Source organism: Schistocerca gregaria, chromosome 8 (genome assembly GCF_023897955.1).
Source record: "Schistocerca gregaria isolate iqSchGreg1 chromosome 8, iqSchGreg1.2, whole genome shotgun sequence".
In the NCBI taxonomy this organism is placed as follows: domain Eukaryota; kingdom Metazoa; phylum Arthropoda; class Insecta; order Orthoptera; family Acrididae; genus Schistocerca; species Schistocerca gregaria.
In genome coordinates this window covers 456410981-456437308 of record NC_064927.1, presented here as the reverse complement: position 1 = coordinate 456437308, position 26328 = coordinate 456410981, and the positions used below count along the sequence as shown (strand labels likewise).

The window sequence follows — 26328 nt, the reverse complement described above, 5'->3', positions numbered from 1 at the left end:
CGTGAATGGAGGGATGAATGGAGACGTGTCGTCTTCAGCGATGAGAGTCGCTTCTGCCTTGGTGCCAATGATGGTCGTAAGCGTGTTTGGCGCCGTGCAGATGTGCGCCACAATCAGGACTGCATACGACCGAGGCACACAGGGCCAACATCCGGCATCATGGTGTGGGGATCGATCTCCTACACTGGCCGTACACCTCTGGTGATCGTCGAGGGGACACTGAATAGTGCACGGTACATCCAAACCGTCATCGAACCTATCGTTCTACCATTCCTAGACCCGCAAGGGAACTTGCTGTTCCAACAGGACAATGCACGTCCGCATGTATCCCGTGCCACCCAACGTGCTCTAGAAGGTGTAAGTCAACTACCCTGGCCAGCAAGATCTCCGGATCTGCCCCCATTGAGCATGTTTGGGACTGGATGAAGTGTCGTCTCACGCGGTCTGCACGTCCAGCACGAACGCTGGTCCAACTGAGGCGCCAGGTGGAAATGGCATGGCAAGCCGTTCCACAGGACTACATCCAGCATCTCTACGATCGTCTCCATGGGAGAATAGCAGCCCGCATTACTGCGAAAGGTGGATATACACTGTACTAGTGCCGACATTGTGCATGCTCTGTTGCCTGTGTCTATGTGCCTGTGGTTCTGTCAGTGTGATCATGTGATGTATCTGACCCCAGGAATGTGTCAATAAAGTTTCCCCTTCCTGGGACAATGAATTCACGGTGTTCTTATTTCATTTTCCAGGAGTGTATTATAGATATGATCTATATTCAAGTTTTATTGGAATCACCACGAAATTTTATGGAGAATGGCAGAGTAAAATTACTGTGGCTTCATTCCCTGAATTACTACAGAATTAAATAATTTCCATAAATGTTGCCCTTTACAGCTGATCTTATATCCGCCATATTTGACGCTGTTACGTCTCTCTGGCCACAAATGGCTTCTACGGGGTTTCCCTATGACTTAGGTTCTTATCTGTTTCACTCGCACACTACAGCAAATTAGGCGCCTGTGAATTTCCCCATATCGTGCCGAATCTGCGCTCTTTGTGCTACACGGTCCTCGACGACAGGGCTCGTTTCACAAATCCTTAAGGCTGACCCTTTCTGCTATATACTTAAATGAGAGCGAAATGCTCGTTAACTCACACTATGCACATCGTGAACCGGGCACATTGTTTATCATATTCGTATGTTAGATGTAAGTTGAAGGAGGAGAGACTAAGGCAGGAAGGGAAACAGAGGGATCGTTATTGTCAGCTGAAACATCATGCAGAATCGGCGGCGACGAGTGGAATGTGTACCGAACGGGGTTTCGAACCCAGGATCTCCTGCTTACTTGGCAGGTGCGGCAACCACTGCTCCATCCGGGACACAGCGTTCTCGCAACTGCACGGACTGTCTCGGCCCGCCCTACAGCCCACCCACACTACCATCGACCACCACCTATTGAAAGGTGGCTACACTGAGTCACAGCGCCAGAGATTGCGCCAAAGATTATTATTCCGCCGCCTCCACTGGTGCAGTAGTAGTTGAGAGGGTGTCGATGGCATTTGTTGTTCTGTTGGGCGAGAGAGTAGATGCTGTTCGGTTGGTGTAATGTATAGATGGAAGATGTTGCAATTGTCACAGTGTATTTGAGAAAGGAAATGGGCTTTTGATTTATGATGCTGGTGTAATGGAAAATTTTGGTCAATATATAATAAGGTAAAAAGGTATTAAAGTTTTCTTTAATGACAATGCCTCTTGCTCACAGGTACAGTCAACAAAGCATCTGGGTCGTGTTCATTTATTAGACTTGACATTCTGGTTTCTATGTGCAATTATAGTATTTCTGGTTTTTCAATTAGTTCATTGTAAATGGGGTTTAAAATACTTTGTCGCATTTAGAAAGAACCGAGCCAGATACATGTTCGTTGAGTCACACTACCACACACAGAACAGTTACACTTGTGCTTTGTTGTATCGTAGCTTTTTTTAGTTGCAGGGGACTTAATTAATCACTAGTGTTAATGTAAATTCCTTGTCATTCTTTATTTTTATTTTATGCACTCAGATTGCGTGCTAATCCTAGTCAGGGACAACCGGTTACGATGTCTCGTAATCGGTCACACAGCTACGAAAATTATTGCATTTATGGTCTTTCCCTTTTAATTGAGCCCCCGTGCACTATCTGCAGCCCCAGTCCATTTCCTCCATGTTCCCTCTTCCGAGATTCCCACAGGACGACGGACGTATGTCTGCACTGAAAAAGGGGGATTCATTGCCGAATGAACTGAAACCTTTCCTTCCTTCCGCTCTCCACCTTCAGTTTACATATACTGTATAACAGCTGAAGATTCATATGGTATCTATTATTTCAGATATGTCCGAAAGAACAGACCACGCATTCATATAAATCCGTATGTACTTGGCCCGTAAGGCAATCACGTCACGCGAGTCACACACATATGCAAAAGCTCCTTAAAACGTGCACAGCTGAGGGTGTACTCGCGACCCTGATGCCGAGCTTCATAGAGTCTAGAGGGACAGTAACGCCGTAGATTTAAGTGCCGTACCTTTCAGATTGCAGCATCTACGTTGCGTTTAACAGCGTTCAAAGAAAACTAACCAATAAATCCGCAAGGTGTGGAAAATTAGGGTGTTCACTTGTGCTCTTGTACAGCAGCCGCCGCTGATGGCAATGATGACTGTATGTTTATTTTTATAATGAAGTACAATAAACATGTAGCTTTTATGTTCTGAGCTCTAATTATCTAAATCATTCTTTACAAAGTCACACCTGCTATTACTCATACACATGTATTTCAGGAACAGCTAACAAAATCGGTGCTACGGTACTCCTTCTGTCACACTGTGTTTACTGTGTTTACTGAACCGATGTCTAGTGAAACTAGAAGTTACAGTTATTACACTGAAAGTACATAACTAGATCTGAACCTCAACAAACTCAGAATGGCATCCACTAGTCCGAATCGCCGTCGTCGTCGTCGCCGGCGTCGTTGTCTGACGCTACATTAGTCCGCGATGATCCAGGCGTCGCCCTCTTACCTCCACTCTTCTTGCTTGTGAGGGCAGGCCTACTAACTTTTATGATGGGGATCAAGCGCTCACTCCCTCGCCCGAGTCGGTCCGTCTGCTGCAAAATTTCTGTGTTTGAGCGCCATTGTACTGCGCTTTTTCATATTGTAAGATGTGTATACAGGGTGTTACAAAAAGGTACGGCCAAACTTTCAGGAAACATTCCTCACACACAAATAAAGAAAAGATGTTATGTGGACATGTTAGAGCTCATTTTAGTTTGTTCTTCCACCTACGCTCAATGAAGCACGTTATCATGATTTCATACGGGATACTCTACCTGTGCTGCTAGAACATGTGCCTTTACAAGTACGACACAACATGTGGTTCATGCACGATGGAGCTCCTGCACATTTCAGTCGAAGTGTTCGTACGCTTCTCAACAACAGATTCGGTGACCGATGGATTGGTAGAGGCGGACCAATTCCATGGCCTCCACGCTCTCCTGACCTCAATCCTCTTGACTTTCATTTATGGGGACATTTGATAGCTTTCGTCTACGCAACACCCGTACCAAATGTAGAGACTCTTCGTGCTCGTATTGTGGACGGCTATGATACAATACGCCATTCTCCAGGGCAGCATCAGCGCATCAGGAATTCCATGCGACGGAGGGTGGATGCATGTATCCTCGCTAACGGAGGACATTTTGAACATTTCCTGTAACAAAGTGTTTGAGGTCACGCTGGTACGTTCTGTTGCTGTGTGTTTCCATTCCATGATTAATGTGATTTGAAGAGAAGTAATAAAATGAGCTCTAACATGGAAAGTAAGCGTTTCCGGACACATGTCCACATAACATATTTTCTTTGTTTGTGTGTGAGGAATGTTTCCTGAAAGTTTGGCCGTAACTTTTTGTAACACCCTGTATTTCTATTGTCTATTGTGAAATCACAATTTATGAAAGATGTTTATATTTTATTAATAGGATTAAGTAGGAATAATTAATATTTGTCATGTTGGAAATAATTGTGGTAGCAGGGAATTTCTGCACCAAAGCATTGTTAATATAATTTTAAAAAGGGCGGGAGAAACCGCGTACGGATACATTTTAAGAAAAGAGCGGGAAAGACCGCGCATTGATACATTTTGTAATGGTAGCAGGGATTGTCTGTACCAGAAAGCATTGTTGGCAGGAGGAACGGCACTTTAGCGTTCGTAGGAAGTCAGTAGTAAGCGAGATGTGAAGCGAGTCGGTAGCAGGTCTGAAGCGAGAGGCTGAGAGGAGCGGTGTGCCTGCCAGCCACTAGCTACGATTTACAAGAGATTATAAACGGATGGACAGAGACATCAGCTAACTATTATAATTAGAGGAACTAATACTATTGAATTAATTTTTTGAGAAACTCAAGACTACGGAAGGTATGTTTGCGCATTGCTAGTTGTAAGATTATTTTAAAAAGTAAGTCCCATTTGAAAGTTTGTAAAATCATTTCATTTAGAATATAATTAACTTTTGCCAGCGATATTGCATTTCTAATTATAATCCATCCCAAAAACCATCAACGTAAAACTTTGCAAAATTTTATTGCTGTCAAAAAAACTTTAATTATGAATTACGTAACTTCAGTCAAATTAATTAAAGAAAAACGTCAGCTTTGCTATTAAAGAATAACGTCAGCTTTGGTAATAAATCCAGCCACTTATTATGAAAGCCCTCCAGCAGCTGATAGAGTATAGTAAAACAGAGTAAGTATATTCATGTCACAGTTCGATGTAGGAGTCAGATGGCGATCCCGTAACAGTAAAGAAAGGTAAGGAACAGTTTTCGGTTATTGCAGATAACGATTGAGGGCCACGACGACGACACATTCTATGTTTCGTCGAAATAATCAGAAAATCACTTTTCATAAGCAGCAATTAAATTTGTATGCTAAGATAGAGAAAGAGAATAAATTTCAAAGGGGAGATTTCATTTGTTATTATTAAGCAAGAGATAGAAGTCCTAAGGGAAGGTTATCATTAACAAAAGAGATATAAAGGAGGCGGGAAGGTTTCAATATTTAATGTTAATTTTGTGCATAGCGAGACATACAATTGATTCAAGTGAAGCAGCTATAAATGCAAACCAAATTATACAGGATACTCAGCTGCCCCTGCCGATGTCGTTTTATGCAACCCCCGATGTTATATCCGGCGTTCAAAAAAGAAGCGCGAGATTATCATGTTCTCTCACTCGCTACGTTCAAAACTGTTAGTCCTACAGAAAAAGCGAACAGGGCCCTTTCGTAGAAAATTTAATGTAGCTTAAGCGTGAATACCTTTTCGCTAGAGGGCGTTGTTTTCGAGTTATTGGAGAAAAATTTACAAAAGTGGCCTTCAAACGCACATCTACTCCAACACTCAGCCCCAACAGGTCAGGATTTTTAATATGTTGTCCTTGACACTCCCTCCTACGGCTGCACAGATGTTTGCGACTGCACGAATTATTTTCCACATTCGACCTTTTTTGGTCTTCACTGACTTACTTTATTATGCCGCCGGCGCACTGGCTTTACATGTTCTAAAGTTGGCGTATGTGTAAATTTTACCCGACAGTTTTGTGAATTTTAACAGCATTAAATAAATAAGTCGTTGTATTCATTAGGCCTTCCGGCTACGAAACTACTGTGTTTGTAAAGGTTAAGCTTGGATCAAATTGTCAATGCGATTAGTTTCAGTGTTTACTGTAGCCGTTTTTCTTGCATTACCCTTGAGGGTATGTTTAAATAAATAAAATTAACGAAATAGTCGACTATACTGGCTCCGTAACAGCCCAATCAACAGAGACGAAATATTAGAAAATGTGGAACAGTTCGTGAATTCGGGAATTTTTGTACAGTGGTAGGAGGGACTGCCACGAAAAACATACTGGAAATCCTGACTGGTGAGGGTTGAGTGTGTGGGTGGAGATGCGTTTGAAGACAGCTTTTGTATGTTTCTTTAATGAATAACTCGAAAACCGTGGTCTCCAGCGAAACCGAATCCGGGTGGAAAATTTAATTACATTAAATTTCCTACGAAAAAGGTCCTTTTAATTTTTTTCTGTGGGACTAATAGTTTGCATGAAGCGAGCAAGTGACTATGAAAATTTCGCGCATGGTCAGGTTATTAACATGGTGGGTTTCATGAATGACATTGGCAAGTTCAGTTGAATCACCGTGCACGAGGGTTGGAACATTCATAGTGGCAACTATTTATTTACAGCTCGCACAAAATACATACGTGTTTCAAAGTTTTACTGATGTTCAAAGTAGTCACCAGCGTTGTGTATATCCCATCGCCAGCGATGTGAAAGTCGTAGGATACTCTTAGCAGTGCCAGTTATGTTGACAGTTCGAGCGGCGCGGTCTATTGCCCGACGAATTTGTAGCAGTTCTGAAGCGAATGCCGTGAAGTGTTTCCTTCAGTTTAGAAATCGAGTTGAACTCACGAGGGCTTAAGTCAAGGGACTGCAGTAGGTAGTATAGCACTTAGCAGCCACATCAGTCAAACAAATCAGTAACAGCTAGCACTGTACGTGTTTGAGCATTGTCCTGCAAAATGATGGTCAGGTCCAGCAGAAAGTGTCATCACTTCAGTTTCGATGCTGTTCATTTTTGAAACACAACCTACGACCAGCTTAGAGACAGAAATAATGACATTTTCTGCAGAACTTGACCATCATTTAGCAGGACAATGCACAAGCACGTACAGTCCAAGCTGTTACTGATTTGTGTGACTGATGGGGCTGCTACATGCTATACCACCTACTGCACTCCCCTGACTTAAGCCTTCGCGAGTTTAAATCGATTTCTAAACTGAAGCAAACACTTCACGGCATTCGTTTCAGAACTGCTACAAATTCGTCGGGCAATAGACCGCGCCGCTCGAACTGTCAACACAACTGGCACTGCTAAGAGTATCCTACGACTTCCACGTCGATGGCAACGGGTTATACACAATGCTGGTGACTACTCTGAAGGTCAGTAAAACTTTGAAACACGTTTCTGTTTTGTACGAGCTGTAAATAAATAGTTGCCACTATTTAAGTTCCAACCCTTGTATTAACACCTACAAACACAAGTTTGGTGGCGCCATGACAAGCAAATTACATCACCAGGAAGGGCAAGAAATTAGTGAATTTTACTGTTGTGTGTAAGGAGTGTATTAGGCTCTGACCCTTGAACTAACAAGCTATGCTTTCCCTTCCACACCAGACTAGTTTTTGACAAGTGGGTATTCACTTTTCGCCCGCATCTCGTGGTCGTACGGTAGCGTTCTCGCTTCCCACGCCCGGGATTTTCTCTGCCTCGTGATGGCTGGGTGTTGTGTGATGTCCTTAGGTTAGTTAGGTTTAGGAAGTTCTACGTTCTAGGGGACTGATGACTATAGATGTTAAGTCCCATAGCGCTCAGAGCCATTTGCCATATTCTCTTTTCTCTTCCATGAAAACTGCGAGATTCATGCAGGCCAAACGATACTATGCGAGACAACTAGACGTTGGGTCTTGATACAATTCCTTTCACACAGAAGAATATATTTCTGCTGATGGTCTTTGCTGTATTCATATCTTGGACAAGTTTGGAGACGCCATGACAAGGAAGAATATGAATTTTATTGCTGCGAGTGAAACTGACTTCATCCTTCTCTTCTGACAACGGGGAAATGCAAAGAACATCGAATATTGCAGAACATATTTGTATTACATTCATAAGAAAAACCCAGTATATGGTGGAAACGCTAAGTCGAAAAAAAAAAAAAACAGCATACAGCAGAGCGCCATCCTACTTTCTCCGTCTCCATAAATCACGTCTTTCTTCAGTATGCTTCGCAACGACATGTATTTTTCCTCTTTTGTGTCTTTTATCAGAGTATCTCTTGAAGACTTATACCTTTGCTAAGTCGTTAACAGACATTTAATTATAAAGGTCACGTGTTTGTTACAATACCTCAATGTGCTGTTACCTTGAAGCAGCATACTACTATAGTCCGATCCACGAACGACCCCGGTTCGCACAGCTCGAGACACGGATGTGGATTGCATTGTTGCCGGTTCCAAGCGACGGTTGCGGTAAGTGCACACATGTGCTCTGAGCTTCAGAAAAGCGTATATACTGCAAGTTATATCTCTGGTTTTCTTGTGCAGAATTTGTTCAAAAATGTTCAGATGTGTGTGAAATCTTATGGGACTTAACTGCTAAGGTCATCAGTCCCTAAGCTTACACACTATTTAACCTAAATTATCCTAAGGAGAAACACACACATCCATGCCCGAGGGAGGACTCGAACCTCCGCCGGGATCAGCCGCACAGTCCATGACTGCAGCGCCCTAGACCGCTCGGCTAATCCCGGGTGGCTAGAATCCGTCGCATACTATCGCCATCAGCTGTGACAACTCCCAACAAATGGAATAACTCGCTACAATCACGTTTAATGCGCGCATTGGCTACGATATCCATATCAGCATCTGCACCCGCATGGTGCACGGAATGGCAATTGAATCTCAATGTAGACAATTGTAATGTGCTGCGAATACATAGAAAGAAAGATCCTTTATCATTAGCTACAATATAACAAGTCTGCAACTGGAAGCAGTTAATTCCATAAATTATCTGGGAGTACGCATTAGGAGTGATTTAAAATGTAATGATCATATAAAGTTGATGCCAGACAGATTCATTGGAATAATCCTAAGGAAATGCAATCCGAAAACAAAGGAAGTAGGTTACAGTACGCTTGTTCGCCCACTGCTTGAATACTGCTCACCAGTGTGGGATCCGTACCAGATAGGGTTGATAGAAGAGATAGAGAAGATCCAACGGAGAGCATCGCGCTTCGTTACAGGGTCATTTAGTAATCGCGAAAGCGTTACGGAGATGATAGATAAACTCCAGTGGAAGACTCTGCAGGAGAGACGCTCAGTAGCTCGGTGCGGGCTTTTGTTGAAGTTTCGGGAACACACATTCACCGAGGAGTCAAGCAGTATATTGCTCCCTCCTACGTATATCTCGCGAAGAGACCATGAGGATAAAATCAGAGAGATTAGAGCCCACGCAGTGGCATACCGACAATCTTTCTTTCCACGAACAATACGAGACTGGAATAGAAGGGAGTACCGATAGAGGTACTCAAGGTACCCTCTGCCACACACCGTCAGGTGGCTCGCGGAGTACGGGTGTAGATGTAGATCAGAGCGCTGAGAAGACTACGCTCATGGGTTGTCGGAGAGCGCGTGTGGCAGATGCGCAGAACAAGCCTAAACTCGAACGCCAACATTTGTGGCTGCAGTTATAGACGTTAGGGGTCTTGGGGAGGGAGGGGGGGGGGGTACAGCATACTGTCATAAGACGCAAGTCAATATTGCGTCTCCAGAATTATCGAAGTACGAATACAGCAAAGATGATCAGCGGAAATATACTCTTCGTGAGAGAAATACATCAGGACCCAAAGTCTATTCGAAAGACATTCTGGTGGTTCTTTGTAACTGCGAGGGACGGCTTGGTGGACCGAGTGTAGTCGTTGGCCTACAGATGGCACTATGTGACCTGCAATTTAAATCGGGTCGAGAGGAAAGTTCGATACGGGTCGTTGACTTTTGCCAGTGACGTAATGTTAATGGCTGCTGTCACCTTGCCTTTTGGTGCATATATTCACAGTTCTGCTGTTAGTTGGCGAAAGCAAAAAAATAAAACTAGTTGTGGTGACAAACTGATTTGTAGCTTAGCCCGAGGTACAGGATAGGCTGGAGTGTAACAGTTTGGTGCGAGTCGGTGAAGCCAACGAATGTGATGCTAAAGAACTTGATTATGGTTACAGATTGAAATGTAGCTTAGCCCATTTGAAAAAATCGCAAATAACATCACGTTATAGTCGACATGTTGTTTGTGGCGTTTCGCGCATGTTTCCTATGTCACCAGTCAATGCCGACAACTGGTATCACACGTTGCTCTTTATCCTTTAAATCATCAACGTAATGGACAACGCATGAAAAGAATACCCAGCGGCACAAAGAATAATGTTATGCTGGACACGAATCGCTGAGACAGGAAAAGTTAAAATGTACAAATAGATTCTTAGCTGATTGTTAATGTGCGCGGAAAATTGAAGTAAAAGTGTTAGGTTCATCTCGGTAGTTCTCATGTAATGTATGAAAGGAGATGTGAATATTCTCACTGATTACATCTTTAAGAAAAATATAAATGCCGTTATTTAATAGTATTGCTTTTTCAAATAAAACATAATACTGTTTTGTAATCTTGGTCTGTTATCAGACTCAATTGTAGGGAAATCTGAGTAAGAAAGCGCTTATGGAATTTATTATTCATTTACATACGTGTATAGGACCGGTATTACAGACAGAAAATAAATCAGGTAATGATAAAATTTACATCGTGGCAGTGGTCGGCTATTCCCTCTTGCAGAAGTGGCGTTCATCGACTTTATTAACAAATATATAAAAGAATCAAAACCTTTCCCACATTGCACACTGATGGTACGAAAAATGTTTAACTGCCGTAAAATTATCTCACTAGCGATGTGTTTCCAAAAAATAAATAAAGCAGTGATTGTTTCCTCCACTGACCTGGAGCCGAGCAGCAAATATGAATATACAGACTATGGTCTCGCAGTGCAGTGTGAGTAAAAAGGGATTTTACAACTTTGAAATGGCGTACAAATTTATTGAGATAACTTACAGAATCGGCAGATGTGTCATATTGTACCAAACAACCTCAAGTTTGATACATGTAGTGCACCAGTACCCCGTTCCACCATCAGGAGGGCAAGTGCACAGCACTGTTAAAATGGCTTTCACTGGTGCGGAGCGTATTCGCTGTGTGATCTGGTTTCATAAAACAAATTCTGCAACTATTCAGCGCTAATTTCTCACCGACTAGGCAAAAGTACCTCCAAGCAGGCCTACAATCCACTTTTGGCACAATAACTTTATGAGATGGGTTGTTAACGGCGACTTAACAAATCACCAGGTCGCCTATGTGTTGGTTATGTCGAGCAAATAAGGGAGAGCTTTGCCTGCAGTCCACAAGAACCAACCCGACGTGTGTCTCATGGGACTAGCATTCCACAAAAAGACTGTTTTACGAGTACTGCATAGAAGTTTACACTTGAAACCATACGGATTCACAATGGCACAGCACAATAGTGATGCAGATAAGGTTGCTGGGGGGGAATTCTGTGTAGAAATGTTGCATCGGATTGAGGGTGATGACACATTCCCAAACATGGTAATCGTCAGAGTTGAGTCAACATTTCATATAAGTGGAATGGTGACTACTTACAAATGCAGTAGAATATGGAGCAGCGAAAATCCACATACCACCGTGGAACACTTCCTTGATAGCCTCAAAGTTATGTGTTTTGTGCCCTTAACAAATTAAAAGTGTACGGCCTTTTCTTCTTCGTGGATAAACTATCACTGGTATTGTGTATGTGACTGAAAACTTTTTAATTCCTAATATCGATGAGGATGACCGAGATGGGATGGTTTACTACCAGCAAGATGGTGCACCATCTCATTTCCTCACAGTAGTTCGAGGTTCCCTCGATAATCGCTTTCCAGATAGATGGATTCGCCATGAAGGGCCAATCACATGTCCACCTCGCTCGCAGACTTTCTTTCTCTGGCGTTTCATTACAGGCCGTGTGTATGCTCCTCCACTATCAAAAAATTTAGACCACCTGAAAAATCAAATCTACGCTATCCTTGCACAAGCTACTCCCGACATGGTACGACGATGCGGGAAGGAATTGATTACTGCTGGGATATTTGCCACATCACAAACGGTAGTCATACCAAACCACTTGACGCTTTTATTTATGACTTGAGGATGTTTACAACAACATGACATCTAACGATTCTCAATAAATTCTCAATAAATTTTTAAATCATTCCAAAGTTGTAATGTACTTTTCGACACAACCTTTATATTTAAATAGTATTCTTCCAGTGAAATCCAAGACACGACAAGTCTTAGGATAATAAATCGACATTGTTGTTTATGACTACTCCATCGGGAAATCGTGACCAAGCGCCTTCAAAAATGGTTCAAATGGCTCTGAGCACTATGCGACTTAACTTCTGAGGTCATCAGTCGCCTAGAACTTAGAACTACTTAAACCTAACTAACCTAAGGACATCACACACATCCATGCCCGAGGCAGGATTCGAACCTGCGACCGTAGCAGTCCCGTGCTTCCGGACTGAGCGCCTGAACCGCTAGACTACCGCGGCCGGCCAAGCGCCTTCATTAGACATAAATATTTTGGACAGGGCAGCAGTCGAACATCGTCTGCATCATGGTATATCAGGACAGCAGAATAAAGAGATAGTCTTGCATTATCTTTTTAGAAACTGACATCATTGAACTTCAAAGACAGGGCACAGCCACTGGGCTTAACACGTCAGGAATGTAGTGAATGCTGTCCATATTACCAGCTACACAAACCAGAGGTGATGGTGTTGTGTGTCTATGACACCCAGTATCATCCCACAGCATTTAATGTCAGAAGTTTGAACGTAGTAGGAAAGCTAGAAAATCTGAAAACGGACATGCAAGGGCTCAATCTAGATATACTGGGGTTGAGTGAAGTGAAGTAGGAAGAAGACGTGCTTTTCTGGTCAGACGAATATAGGGTAATATCAACTGCATCAGGAAATGGTGTAACAGGAGTAGGATTTGTTATGAATAGGAAAGTATGGCAGAGAGTGAGCGACTGTGAAGAGGTCAGTGGTAGGGTTGTTATCAACAGATTCGAAGGCAAACCCACGCCGACCACGATAGTTTAGCGTTGCAAGCTGAAGAGATAGAGGAAAGAATATGAGGACACTGAACGGGTAACTTGATATGTCGAAGGAGATGAAAATCTAGTAAGCATGGGGAATTGGAATGTGCCTATAGAGTTACAGGAGTATACGGGCTTGGAAATAGGAATGAGAGAGAACAGAAACAAATTGCGTTCTGCAATAAATTTCAGATGGTAATAGCGAATATTCTGTTCAAGAACCACAAGACCTGGAGACACGGGAATATTCCAGCTGGATTACATCACATCAGACAGAGATTCCGAAATCAGATGAAGAATCAGTGTTGATGAAAGTGCGATACTGAAGTCTGCTGAGGATGTGGATACTGCAGTAAGGGATACCACAGTAGGCACTTGAAGAGAAGTGGAGATCTCTAAAAAGAAAAATCACAGATGCTGAAAAATCACACCCACAAGGTATCCAACTCCAAAGAAACCTTGGGTAACACAAGAAACATTTCAACTAATCAAAGAAAGAAGGAAGTGCCAAAAGAAAAGGAACACAACAATACAAATCGCCGGCAGCACGAAAAATGTGAAGAAACCGAGAAGGATACGATTGTAAAAAGAAAAACTGACTGAGCAAGTAGAAAAGTCAAAACAACTTTCACTGAATTTAAAAGCAAGGTCGGTAATATCAAGAGTGGAATGGGAATTCCACTGTTAAATGTAGAGGGGAGAGAAGATAGGTAGAAAGAGTACATTGAAGGCCTTGTCTGATGGCGTGATAGAAGCATAAGATGGGGTCGATAGGATAGAGTCAGGGGATCCAGTTTAGAATCACAATTTAAAAGTGTTCTGGAAGGCTTAAGATAAAAAAAAGCTAAAAGCAAAAATAACATGCCACCAAAATTTCTAAAATCATTGGTGAAAGAGGTAACAAAATCAATATTCACTTTGGTGTGTAGAATGTATGAGACTGTCAGTATACCATCAGACTATCGGCAAAAAATCATGCACACAGTTTCGAAGGAAGCAAGAGCGGCAAGTGCGAGAACAATCACACGATCTGATTCACAGCTTGTACATCCAACTTGCTGGTAAAAACAATGTCAGAATATTGGAAGAGAAAATTGGGAATCTGTTAGATTATGATAGTAGTAGGCGCAATTTTGATATCAAATAGAACTGCAAATTAATTAAATTGATGAATAAAATACCCCCACCCTCAGATGACGTCCCTTGTTTTCCTCTGCTGGCAAGTGGATTCCCAACTTCTTCGCCCTTCCCCCTTCCCTGCCAACCCTATTGGGGGAATTTCGAATTTTTGGCGGGAATTTTGAATGTTAGCGGATATTTCGAATTTTGGCTGCAATTTCGAATTTTGGCGGGAATTTCTTTTTCCCGGGACTTTGCTGACGTGGTGGTGGTGGTTAGTGTTTAACGTCCCGTCGACAACGAGGTCATTAGAGACGGAGCTCAAGCTCGAGTTAGGGAAGGATTGGGAAGGAAATCGGCCGTGCCCTTTCAAAGGAACGATTCCGGCATTTGCCTGAAACGATTTAGGGAAATCACGGAAAACCTAAATAAGGATGGCCGGAGACGGGATTTAACCGTCGTCCTCCTGAATGCGAGTCCAGTGTGCTATGCTGATGTCCCACCACGTCCCGACAACCACGAATTGGCACGAAATTAAAAATGGCAGTGCCCTTTCTGGGGCTCAAACCTGATCCTTCTGAATGGAAACCCTAAGGCCAGGCCACACCCTCCTCCTCCACCTCCTCCTCCCCCCTCACCCCCTCTGAAACACTGAAACTGTCCAGATGCAGGAGAAGAAGGTTAGGTTAGTGTACTTTCTTCCTTTTGGTTGGAAAATTGAACTATAGATTTTTTTTGAGCTGGAAATATATGCAACTGATGAGATGCTAGTGTTGGGCAGAAGGGAGTTTAGTAAGTGTTTTACCTGTGAGCATATAGCTGAGGATTGTATCTATCGTTTGACGTCACAGTTTGCTGCAGATGCCTGCTCGCCAATCACCTTGCAAACCAGGTAATAAAAGCGAATACACGCTATCGCAACTGATGGAAAATGCATCTCTTTTCTAAATACACAATGAAATTCTCGCGAAAAAACCAGCACTTGTAATGAACGAGTCATAATGAGACTGCAAAGGCGGCAGTAGTTGGATATGCGTTCTCCTCGATATACGATCACAAACTACCGAAACAGGAGACCCTCTCATCTCCACTGATCCCTTCCCATCCCTCCCTCCCTCCTCCAACCAACGGGGGGGGGGGGGGGGGGAGGGACACATGTTTCTTCCAATGGCCAGCTGCTATCACTGTACCCTGCTTTGCCCCACTCTAATGGCCGCGCCCTGACCGAAGCACAGCTGCCTAGACCGACCACAGACACACACACACACACACACACACACACACAATCACACACATACTGGACTGTACCCACACCTCCCCATGCGAGTGCCCACCGTTCTGAATGTGTAATCATTTAACGTCAATGCACCTCCTATAATCGAGCCTCTGCTACAAAAGAAAACACTATTGCGATGATAATAAAAGTCCTCTTTCCATGAAAAATGATCAGTCCATTTTCTTTTAGTTTTATAAGCAAAATCGGTATACTTTCTACGTTCGACTGCAGGGTACAATTCGCATTTCATTATTTTGTGACATCCAACGAAGTATACCGCCACCGATTACAAATGATCAGACCGCATGTTCACCCTGCGTAAAATTGGGATACGTCCACACAACCATGTCAGGAGATCTGCAAACTGTAGACTTCGGATAATTTTTATCCTAGTAAGAATTTATTCGTTAGTTGACAGCGTGTCAACTGCACTTCCTGGAACATGAGTGTTTCCCCTCCCTGTACCAACAAAGTGCGAACACCAGGCAACGTATTTTATAGATGAACACTTAGCAGGTTACGCATTGGAACTACAGCCGAACGCCACTGACAGCTCTGCACACATACCTATAGAGACTACGCATTCGTATGACCAATCACGACGACTAGATTTCGACCGCTTGTACGTTATTTTCGTCAGTGCTACAGCCCTGCAAGTAGCGAAAAACTCTTCAAAAAACGGTTCTGTAGGGTATGTAAGCACATTTACACATTTAAATTCATCCTCCTAAAGAGCATAACATCTCTTATGGAAGTTTGATTATCGATATTTCGTAATAGTGTGGTCTAGTTTCTCCAGCAATAACGACAAACCAGGGCACCCTGCAGCGCCTATCACACCTCATATTACAGTTTTAGAGGTTCACGGTGACGGTACATAATCACCCCAGTTCTGCTATTTTGTGTGCTAGATGTCCGTTGGATGGAGGGAGGCTGAGTATTATTCATATGTACAGCACAGAATAATACATTAGTCGGAAGGTATAGCACTGTACTCGAATGCACCCAGTCATTCACAATCATATATTCTACAGACGCAGTGCATCTGATCTGTTTTCCATGTGTCTGCGCGAGTGTTATGGATGGCTGCCATAAACCTCACTCAGTCCTCTCGCTCGTGGATCCACCTTCGAACCCTATCCCGGACGTACTGCATTGTGGATTATCCTGTAGACACTGTGTTTGGTACAATGCGCAGTGTATCCACCAGGGGGGAGAATGGGTCTGTTTTATTGGAGCAATCCACAACACATGCATGGATGATGATGGTATTGATGTTTGGTTCGTGGGGCGTTCAACTGTGCTGTCATCACCGCCCGCACAAAGTCCCAGTTTTTATACAGTCCAGTTTTTGCACAGTCCAATCCAGCCACTGTTACGAATCAACACGCATGGTCATAGATATACGTACGAGGGCTATTCGGCAAGTAATGAACGATAGGTCGCGAAATGGAACCACAGTCAAAATCAAAACTGTTTTATTTGCAACAGTTAGCTAAAACTTCCAGCTACTTATCTCCATAGTCGCCGATCCGACTTAGACGTTTGTCGTAGCGTTGTACCAACTTTCAAATACCCCCGTTATAGAAGGCAGCCGCCAGTGCTTTCCGCCAATTCTCTACGCTGACCTACAGCTCGTTTTTTGTGACAAAATGTTGTCTTCACAGCCAGCGGTTCATTTGAGCAGAGATGAAACTCAGAGGGAGACAATTACGGGCTGTATTGTGGGTAATCAAACATTTCAAATTGAAAACTATGCAGGAGTGGCTGAGAATTGTCTAGAAGAAGAAAACGCACGACAGTTATGTAATGTTGGCTGCATAGCTTCAGGCGAAATTTCTCACCAGGTTCTCGTACTTGGCGGGAGACAGTATTTTTCTAGGTATCTTTATGTGCTCCCTGTGTGCTCAGAACTAAAAAGAGCAACGTAACGCCATCGGCGGGCATACTAGAGACACTACCCAACACACTTGTCCAAAACATCATCGTATTTTCACCGTGATTTCCATATAGCGACCGATCGTCCCTTACTTTCCGAATAACCCTCGTAGAATACAGGAACTGCATTGCACCTGTAGTCTATTTGGTTGTGAGTGACTGGGAGCATTCGAGTACAGTACTATACCATCTGACTGATGTGCTGTTAAATACTGTACATAAGAATAATACTCACGAAGGTCTGTCCCCCTCCATCCAACAGACGTCTAGTACATAAAATAGCAGGATTGGGATGATTATGTGCCACCATCATGGATTTTTAAGAGTATAAGAGGAGGCGTGACAGGTGCAAAAAGATGCGCTTGTCTATCGTTATTACTGGAGAATCTAGACAATATTGTTACGAAATATCGGTAATATAACTTTTATCAAAGATGTTATCTTCTTCAGTGTGATTAATTTAAATGTGCTTAGATTCCCTACAGAATCGTTTTGTGAAGAGTTTTTTTGCTACTTGCAAGGCTGTAGCACTGTCGAAACTAACGTAGAAGCAGTTGAAAACGAGACTTTCCGATTGGTAATATACATGCAGAGTCTCTATATGTATGTGTGTAGAGGTGTCAGCGGCGGACGGTTGCGGTTCGAATGCATAACTTGCTAACTAGGTAGGAAAGCTCATCTGGGAAGCAATAAGGGAATATACTTAAGGGAAAAAATCAAAGCAGCAGCAGAAATCATCCCTGTACACGCGTCAACTCCCTGTTGCAGGTCCCTACACAGTAGAGTGGAAGTCAGATGAATGTGTAGAACTGTGCCAGACACTCAGTTTCCATGAAGTGCATCTCTGCCTGAATCTGCAGACAAGCTCTCTGATGCGTCGTTGCAATACACCACTTTGTTTTCAGACGTCGAGTTTCGAATTTCCACCTTACGTTGAGTCTCATTTAGATACGAGGCGAGTTTTACTATACTTTTCATGATCTTCCAATCCAAAATGCATGCTAGGTGGATCATCGCGAAGAGGGGAAGTCTTAAGATTCTTTTAGTAGGCTGGTGCACAGGACTTGCAAATATCCTCATATAAAATCAAACAACGCAGGCGTATGCCAATAATATGACCGTATACATATGGAAAACTAGAAAAATGACATAATATCGGTAAAAATCAAGGAAAACCTGGTATAATTACACGAATTGATGGGGAATACGTAAAATAGAGGGAGATGCGACGAAATAAGTAAAATAGCGAAAAACTTGCAAAATTACATAAACTGATTGAGAATAAATAAAATTAGAGAAACAGTAGCATGAAATGCGAAGAACTGAGGTGGGTTGGGTGTACCTGAACACTCAAGATCGAGAAAAGCTTAAAAATTATTCTCTGGCCGCATTCAGTTTTAACCCTCCCCATCCCCTACGTGAGTTTTCGTAACACTTGCTTCACCGAAGGCGACATTAATTATTACACAGAGGCGCTATACTAAACCAGGCAAAATATATGTATCTCAATCCATAACTGTGTTCTCACACGTGCAGTCGAATTTAGATATTACCGAATTACGGTTAATTCTCACAAGCAAAGTTATCCCGTAAGTATTAAGGAGAAGAATAAACGTATTTACGGAATTCAAGCCATTTCCTAGAGCGTTCTGTAGTAGAGTGGACGTATGCCACATATATCACCTCTTACAGTATGAGGGTAGTCTCCTCGAGACACGTGGTGTTAGGACGAAACTGCTATATTATCCTGCACATGAGCAAAACTACCTAACATCAGATCAGGACTTCTTTGGGAAAGAGGAATGCTAAAAGAGCTGTGGTGATGCTAGTGCAAACAGAAACAGGAATTTTACATCTGCTTTGGCTACTGATTGTGGTGCTTACTCCCTCGTAAGTAGTTACTGCTTCTTTGTGTGTATTTTCGTGCACCAGGGGGTGGGTGGTACCTCAATGTATCAGCTATCGAAAATATTCGTGTCAGTTTTTCCTCGCTCTATTTCCTAATGGGACACAGAGCAACCATCAAAACCGATACTATTACTACTAATGATAAGTATGACTGACATGCGAAGTGTGATTGAGGAGATGTGCGTTTCCGACTTTACATTACGTATAAATCCATTCATTTTTTAAGAGACAGAACAGCAGTCTCCTGACTTCGTTTTAGTTGGTTTTATAAGCAGCTCTACCGGCGGATATACACTGATGATGCTTTTTGGAGACTCCTGAATAGTGTAGAAGGAAGTAGTGTTATTATTTTAAAGTATGTCACAGTAGTGGTTGGGGTAGCAAACTTGTGGGATAGTTGTATGTTTGATGTTGGACAAATATATTCTGCATCAGAGTATTCAGAGCGTTGCATTCCCATGACTAATGCTAAGTAACCATATGGTTTTAACAATACAGCATTTTTAGGTGCAGAACCATATAACCACAGAAGTGGGCGTTTATGTTCTACATGTGTATGGTGTCTATTCTTTCGGACATATCCGAAGGACCAGATACCATTCTGGATTGTGAGGGGCGTGAAGAACGAAATTTCGCACCAAATGGATCTTGACAGCCATGAAGTCCGCACAGCCTAACTAATTCCTGTGTTCTCTGTGGCTTAGGGGTTAGAGCACCTACCTAGAAGCAGGAGATCCCGGGTTCGAGTACCGGTCAGGCTCATATTTTCAACCCTCCCCGTTGATTTATATGAACGTTCCATAGACAACTGATTTTTAGTTCAATCAGAATTCATTCTTCACAGCCGTCACGATCCTTATGGTGTCTGTTCTTTGGGACACGTCCAAAAAAAACAGACACCATGCACATATAATTATGACGATCACAAGCCAAGGGTCATTTCTGTGTTAATGCGCACACACACGCTGGAAATCATTCGGAAATAGGCCTCGCCACGAGCATTGAGATTAATGGGCAGGGAGCACTACTTTTGTAGTGTGTGAAGTAAGTTGGGAATGTGGGTCTGCTGGAGGGGGGAGGGGGGGAGGGATGAGTGCTTGGGATAAGTCCGCGCAGCCGCACTAATTTCTGTGTTCTCATTTGCTTAGCGAATAGAGCGCCTGCGTAGAAGTAGGAGATCCTGGGTTCGAATCCTGGTCGGACATACATTTTCAATTCTCCCCGTCGATTTCTATCAACGTCCCGTACACAGTTGATGTTTGTAATCAATGAAATTCATGTTCTATGATCGATTCTCTCAAGCCGGTACCTTCCTTGTACTGACTCCAGACAGTGGAATAATGCTTCAGGATTGACAGCACGGTTGATTTACGTGTAATGTTACAAACTCCATCTGTCTGGAGTACCATAATGTATAAGCCACACACTTCTTTTTAATCATCTGTTATATTACCGCAACACTCTTGTGTCTACTATGCACTAATAACAGGTGCTACCCTCCTCGACACGCACACATCTGGAGAGATCTTGAGCATTTGGATTGGTGCCGTGGGTAAGATTGGTGTTGTAGGGAGGATTAGTCAAGATAATATAGGAGGGCTCTGTCAGTCTCTGACTTTATCCTACAAATGCTAGAATACTCTGTGACACCCATCCACACAGGGGAAAATGGCCAGTTGTGTTAGTAAATTCTGCACTGTCATTCATGCACTTGAAATATGTAGATAACATAATTCCATCGGTAGAGGATGCTGTCTGGTATACTTTGGTGTATATGGCAGAAAGGATGTACTGTACAGTGTATTTGCAATCTAGTACATGGTGTCTGCAAAGTAGCGGAGGGGTGGTTTAACGATGATACAGAATTTGAGAAGCAAACTGCTGCTTCATTGGCTGGTGTTCAAATTACGGACCAACAGGTAAAATTGCTAAACCTGATCGCGCTATCAACTGTGGTGAGTAGTACAGTACATTGTCCCATATCAGTGGTGTCTCTCCTGTACCAACAGTCCACTGGTATGCTGTTGATTACCACATAATGACTGATTGACACTACATAGTTGAGATGGAGAGAGCCTTTGTGGAACACTGGATATCTGTGGAGCATGGGATTAAATGTAGTGGTCATCATCTTCAGACAGTTGTTTAGAAGTGTCCTCAATGCTACAGACTTGTACTATTTCCATATGCTGTATTACCCTCCACATGTTCTTTTTGTTTCCATCAATAAGATAACACTAACTCTTTTTATTTCTGCTACCTCGTGTGTGTTGTCAACAGCATCTTCCAGCGAAGGTCAACACCAGGACAGTAATCATGTACATGACTGCAAAATGAGAAAACAATGCTCTTCAAAATAGAACACCAAGACATCCACTACCCCATAACTGTGGAAGATGAGATTAACTGCATCACCTTTGGATAGCTGTTGTAAACGCTCTACAATGCCGCAAACTCTTCCAGTTTTCATATGTTGAGATGTCTTTCACAGTTTTGTCACTGAGAAACATCGCCACTATGTTTTACTTCTACCATCCTGTATATTGTGCGAGCCGCATAGTTCACAACATGCGATGTTCAGCTTTCTGTGAGAGTCAATGGATCGAAATGTGTTCATGTTGGTCTTGCACCTGACTTAGACCTCGAAGTCAAGGTAGAAAAACAAAGGGCTTGACAGTCTACAAAGCTCTAGTCGTACACTGCTTGCATGAGTTACAGCCGAAAAAACAATGTATTAAACTGCTTATGAACGAACAATGCAGGAACCCTCTCTTGTGATTAACAGAATTATAGCTCATTGTGGAACCTAGAAATGATAGTGTTTTTTCCTCACATGCCACTAGATTGCGTGAGACAGGCCGTGATGATCAAAATAAATTATCAATAAAACTAGAACGCAAGAATCTGCTGTGTGATAGAAACTTTACAGAGATCAATTTAAACAGGTAGATCATATTTGATTTCGATGTATCAGAAGAGAGAGACATGGTAAAATCTTATAGAAGGTTAAATTGCAAGACAGGCTCTCATGATTTGTTTCATAAACAGGGGTGCAATATAGCATAGCATTGGTAAAATTGAACCTGCCATAGTTTACAAAACAGCAACATCCTCTTGAATTATAGCTTCTTGTTGTCCAGCATAAAATGATTGTATTTTTTCCGACATGTGACCAAATGGTGTGAAAGCTTGTATTCCTAACGTTATTTCATGTGCCTGAAATGTTTGAAATACGCAGGTGCAGAACAGTTTATTTACTGACACTGATCTGATGATGAGAGATGCTCTCAGGTCGTGTAATTTGTCCACCAAGCTGAAAGAAATTGCTTAACATAGATGTGGTTTTTTTCAGTGTTTAAATTCTCTCTGTTTCTTACACCGATGACTGTTTCGAAATAATGCAAGCATTCTGCAGTGACTTACAGTTTTCGCAGCAAAATAGTGGAAGTTTTTTCCCAATTTTACGCAGGTTTGGCATGTATATGCCTCTGCAGTCTAATCATTTGTAATCGGTGGCGGTGCACTTCGTTGGATGTTGCAAAATAATGAGACGCGAATTGTATCCTGATTTTGCTCATAAAATTAAAAGACAGTGGACTGCTCCTATTTTTGTGGATAAAGGACATTCATTATCATCAACATTGTGTTTTCAGTTTAAAGAACGTTCGATTATAGGAGGTGCATTGACGTTAAATACATTTGTTACAGTGCAATATTTCCATAGGCACAACGGCGGCCAGATACATCGGGTAGCGTGTGTGTGTGTGTGTGTGTGTGTGTGTGTGTGTGTGTGTGTGTGTGTGTGTGTGTGTGGAGGGTGGGTGGGTGTGTGGGTGAGTGGTCGCTCTAGTCAGCCTTGCTCCAGTCAGGGCGTACCATGTGGGGCCAGACGGTGTCGCTAAATCTCACTTTTGTGATAGCGAAGGGCTGATGCCTGAATTGTCACCTCAAGGAGACAGCGAGCTCGTCTGCGAGGGGGAGGAGTGAAGGCTGCATGCAGGGCATGGTGGTAATACCGGGCTGTTTGAAAAAGCTTGTGTCCCTCCATATGTGGAAGAAGCTAGGGAGGGATGGGGAGGAATTAGGGGATGTAAGAGGGTCTCAAATTTTGTAATCGTATACTGAGGAGAATGAATGTTCAGCTACTGCTGCCTCTGCAGTCTTTTGGGACAACGATTTTCCTCAGTACATGTGTTGCATTATGACCCATTCATTAAAAGTGCTGGTTATTTTTTCACTACAATTTCAACGTATAAACAGAACAGTTATACATTTTCCATCAGTTTTGGTAGCATGTACTGGCTTCAATTATCTGGGCTGCATTGTGATTGGCGAGCACGCATCTGTAGCAAACTCTGACATCAAACATCGATAGACACAGTCCTTATCTATATGCTTACAGGTAATACACTTATTAAACTCCTCTCCGTCCAACAGCAGCATCCCATCAGTTGAATATATTTCCCGCCAAAAAAAAAAAAAAAAAAAAAAAAAATAAAGATAGTTCCTTACACCCAAGCATTTTTCCTGCCAACACGTAGGTGAAGGCTACAGTCTGAGTACCTCTGCTACTAGCTCCGAGTCGTATTGTGAAATTTTTCCCAGCAGGACAACACCAGATGTATGGCGTCATTGCGGCTATAGGCAGTCCTTACGTACCGCTGTGCATACAGTTGTGTAAATAGGTCCAATTACGCAAATAGGACCGATCTCTACTTGAGTTTTTCAACCAAAATAAATAAAGTACGCTAACCTAACCTTTCTCTCCTGCATCTGGGCAGTTTCCATGTGTCGGAATAAGGGAGGGGGGGAGGGGGTGCACTTGCGCTTTGCATCTAGATGTACCATGGTTCGAGCCCTATAAAGGGCACCACCATTTTTACTTTCCAGCAACTGCCCAGGTGAGGGGGTAGGGGTGGGACATCAGCACAGTCCTGGGACAAATAAATTCCCAACAACTTTTGAAATTCCCACCTAAACTCGAAACTCCCACCAATAGGCCAGGTGGAGGAGGGGACCCACATGCCAACTGAGGAAAACACATGACGTCATCCGGGGGTGAGGGTCAGGGGTGGGGTGGGGTGGAGTGTGGTTGGAAGGAAGTTAATGGATGAAGTTAATTAATTTGCATATCAATTTTATATCAATTTGATATCAAAATTGTGCCAGCACCCTACCTCCCCACTATTGGTGATAATTTGCCTTTGTGAATGGTAAAGCTACCATTGGAATCAAGATTGAAGAAAAATCAAGGTTGATGAAAAGTTTTCACGGTGTAGAAAAGGTTAACGAGACTGTGAAATGGTGCAAGATGTTCGAAATTCTAAGGAAAATCGGAGTAATCTGGAAGAAAAGATGGGTAATATAAGATACGTCCAAGAACCAAGAGGGGACAACGAGACTGGAAGACAAAGAAAGAAGAGCTCGGATTAAAAAGAGTGGAAGAAAAAATGGCAAATGGCTGTAAGCACTATGGGACTTAACATCTGAGGTCATCAGTCCTCTAGACTTAGAACCACTTAAACCTAACTTACATAAGGACATCAGACACATCCATGTCCAAGGTAGGATTCGAACCTCCGACAGTAGCAGTAGCGCGGTTCTGGACTGAAGCGCCTAGAACCACTCGGTCACAGTGGCTGGTCTGAGTGGAAGACATGGGCGCATTCTTTCGCCCCTACTGTTCAATCTATCCATCGAAGAAGCGATGACGGCAAAAAAAAAGAATGTTTCCAGATTGAGAATAAAATTCTGGGTGAAACGAAATCAGTGATAAGATTCACTGATGACATTGCTCTCCTCAGTGAAAGTGAAGAAGAATTACAGGATCTGTTGAATGGAAAGGACAGTCTAACGAGAAAACAATATGGATAGAGAGTAAACTAGAGAAAGACAAGGTAACAGGAAGTAGCTGAAATGAGAATAGCAAGAAACTTAATATCGAACTGGTGGTCATGAAGTAGACAAAGATATGGAGTTTTGCTACCTTGGAAAAAGTAACACAAGATAGTCTCCTAATATAATGTCCAACCTCGTTTTGTCCAGTGTAGTGCCGCAACTCGACGGTGCATGGACTCAACATATCGTTGGAAGTCCCCTTCAGAAATATTGAGCCATGCTGCCTCTATAGCTGTCCATAATTGCAAAAGTGTTGCCGGTGCAGAAATTTGTCCACAAATTGACCTCTCGATTATGTCCCCCGAGGGGATTCATGTCGGGCGACCTAGGTGGCCAAATGATTCACTCGAATTGTCCAGAACGTTCTTCTAACCAATTGTGAACAACTGTGGCCTGGACAGATGGTGCAATTTCACCACAAAAATCCCATCTTTGTTAGGGAACATGACGTCCATGAATGGCTGAGAATGGTCTCGAAACAGCTGGACCACAGGATGCAGTCCATTCCATGGAAACACAGCCCACCCCATTATGGAGCCACCACCCATTTGCACACTGTCTTGTTGACAACTTGGGTGCACGGCTTCGTAGAGTGCGCGCAACACGCGAACCTTACAATTAGCTCCTACCAACTAAAATCGGGACTCATCTACCATGTCATGGTTTTCCAGTCGTCTAAGGTCCAACTGATATGGTTACAAGTCCAAGAGAGGCGGTAAAGGCGATGTTGTGCTGTTAGAAAGGCATTCATATAAGTCATCTGCTGCCATAGCTCATTAAAGCTAGATTTCGCCGCACTGTCCTGGCAGATACATTCGTTGTACGTCCCACATTGATTTCTGCGGCTATTTCAAGCAGCGTTCCTTTTCAGTTAGCGCTCTACATAAACACCGCTGCTCTCGATCGTTAAGTGAAGGTCGCCGGCGACTGCGTGGCGAGAGGCAATGCCTGAAATTTGGTATTCTCAGCACACTCTTGACACTGTGGATCATGGAAGATTCAATTCCTTAACGATTATCGAGATGGCATGTACAATACGAGCAACTTCAAGTATCATTCCACGTTCAAAATCTGTTAATTTCCTATCATTCCGCGTTCAGAGTCTGTTAATTCCCGTCTTGTGGCCATAATCATGTCGGAAACTTTTAACATGAATCTCCCGATACTACAGACAGCACCGACAATGCAGTGTCCTTTCATACCTTGTGTACGCGATACTAACGCCGTTTGTACATGTTCATATCTTATATTTTGTGATCTCAATGTAATTTGAGTAATAAATTTCTCGGAGCATACATTTGCAGCAGGTGGTGCATCATGGAATGTAGGATAAGCGTAA

General features: G+C 42.9%; 1 protein-coding gene across 2 annotated transcripts in view; it reads right to left on the bottom strand.

Moving 5' to 3' along the window:
* Nucleotides 1–2659: 2659 nt before the first annotated feature.
* Nucleotides 2660–26328, bottom strand: part of LOC126284325 (alpha-crystallin B chain-like) — a 74668-nt gene continuing 50999 nt past the window's right edge. The window contains exon 4 of one of the 2 annotated variants that reach the window (XM_049983167.1): nt 2660–3146. In XM_049983167.1, the coding sequence (XP_049839124.1) occupies nt 2973–3146 (174 nt within the window). In that variant the 3' untranslated portion in view covers nt 2660–2972. The remainder of the gene's footprint in view (nt 3147–26328) is intronic. The other variant, XM_049983168.1, reaches the window with a different exon arrangement.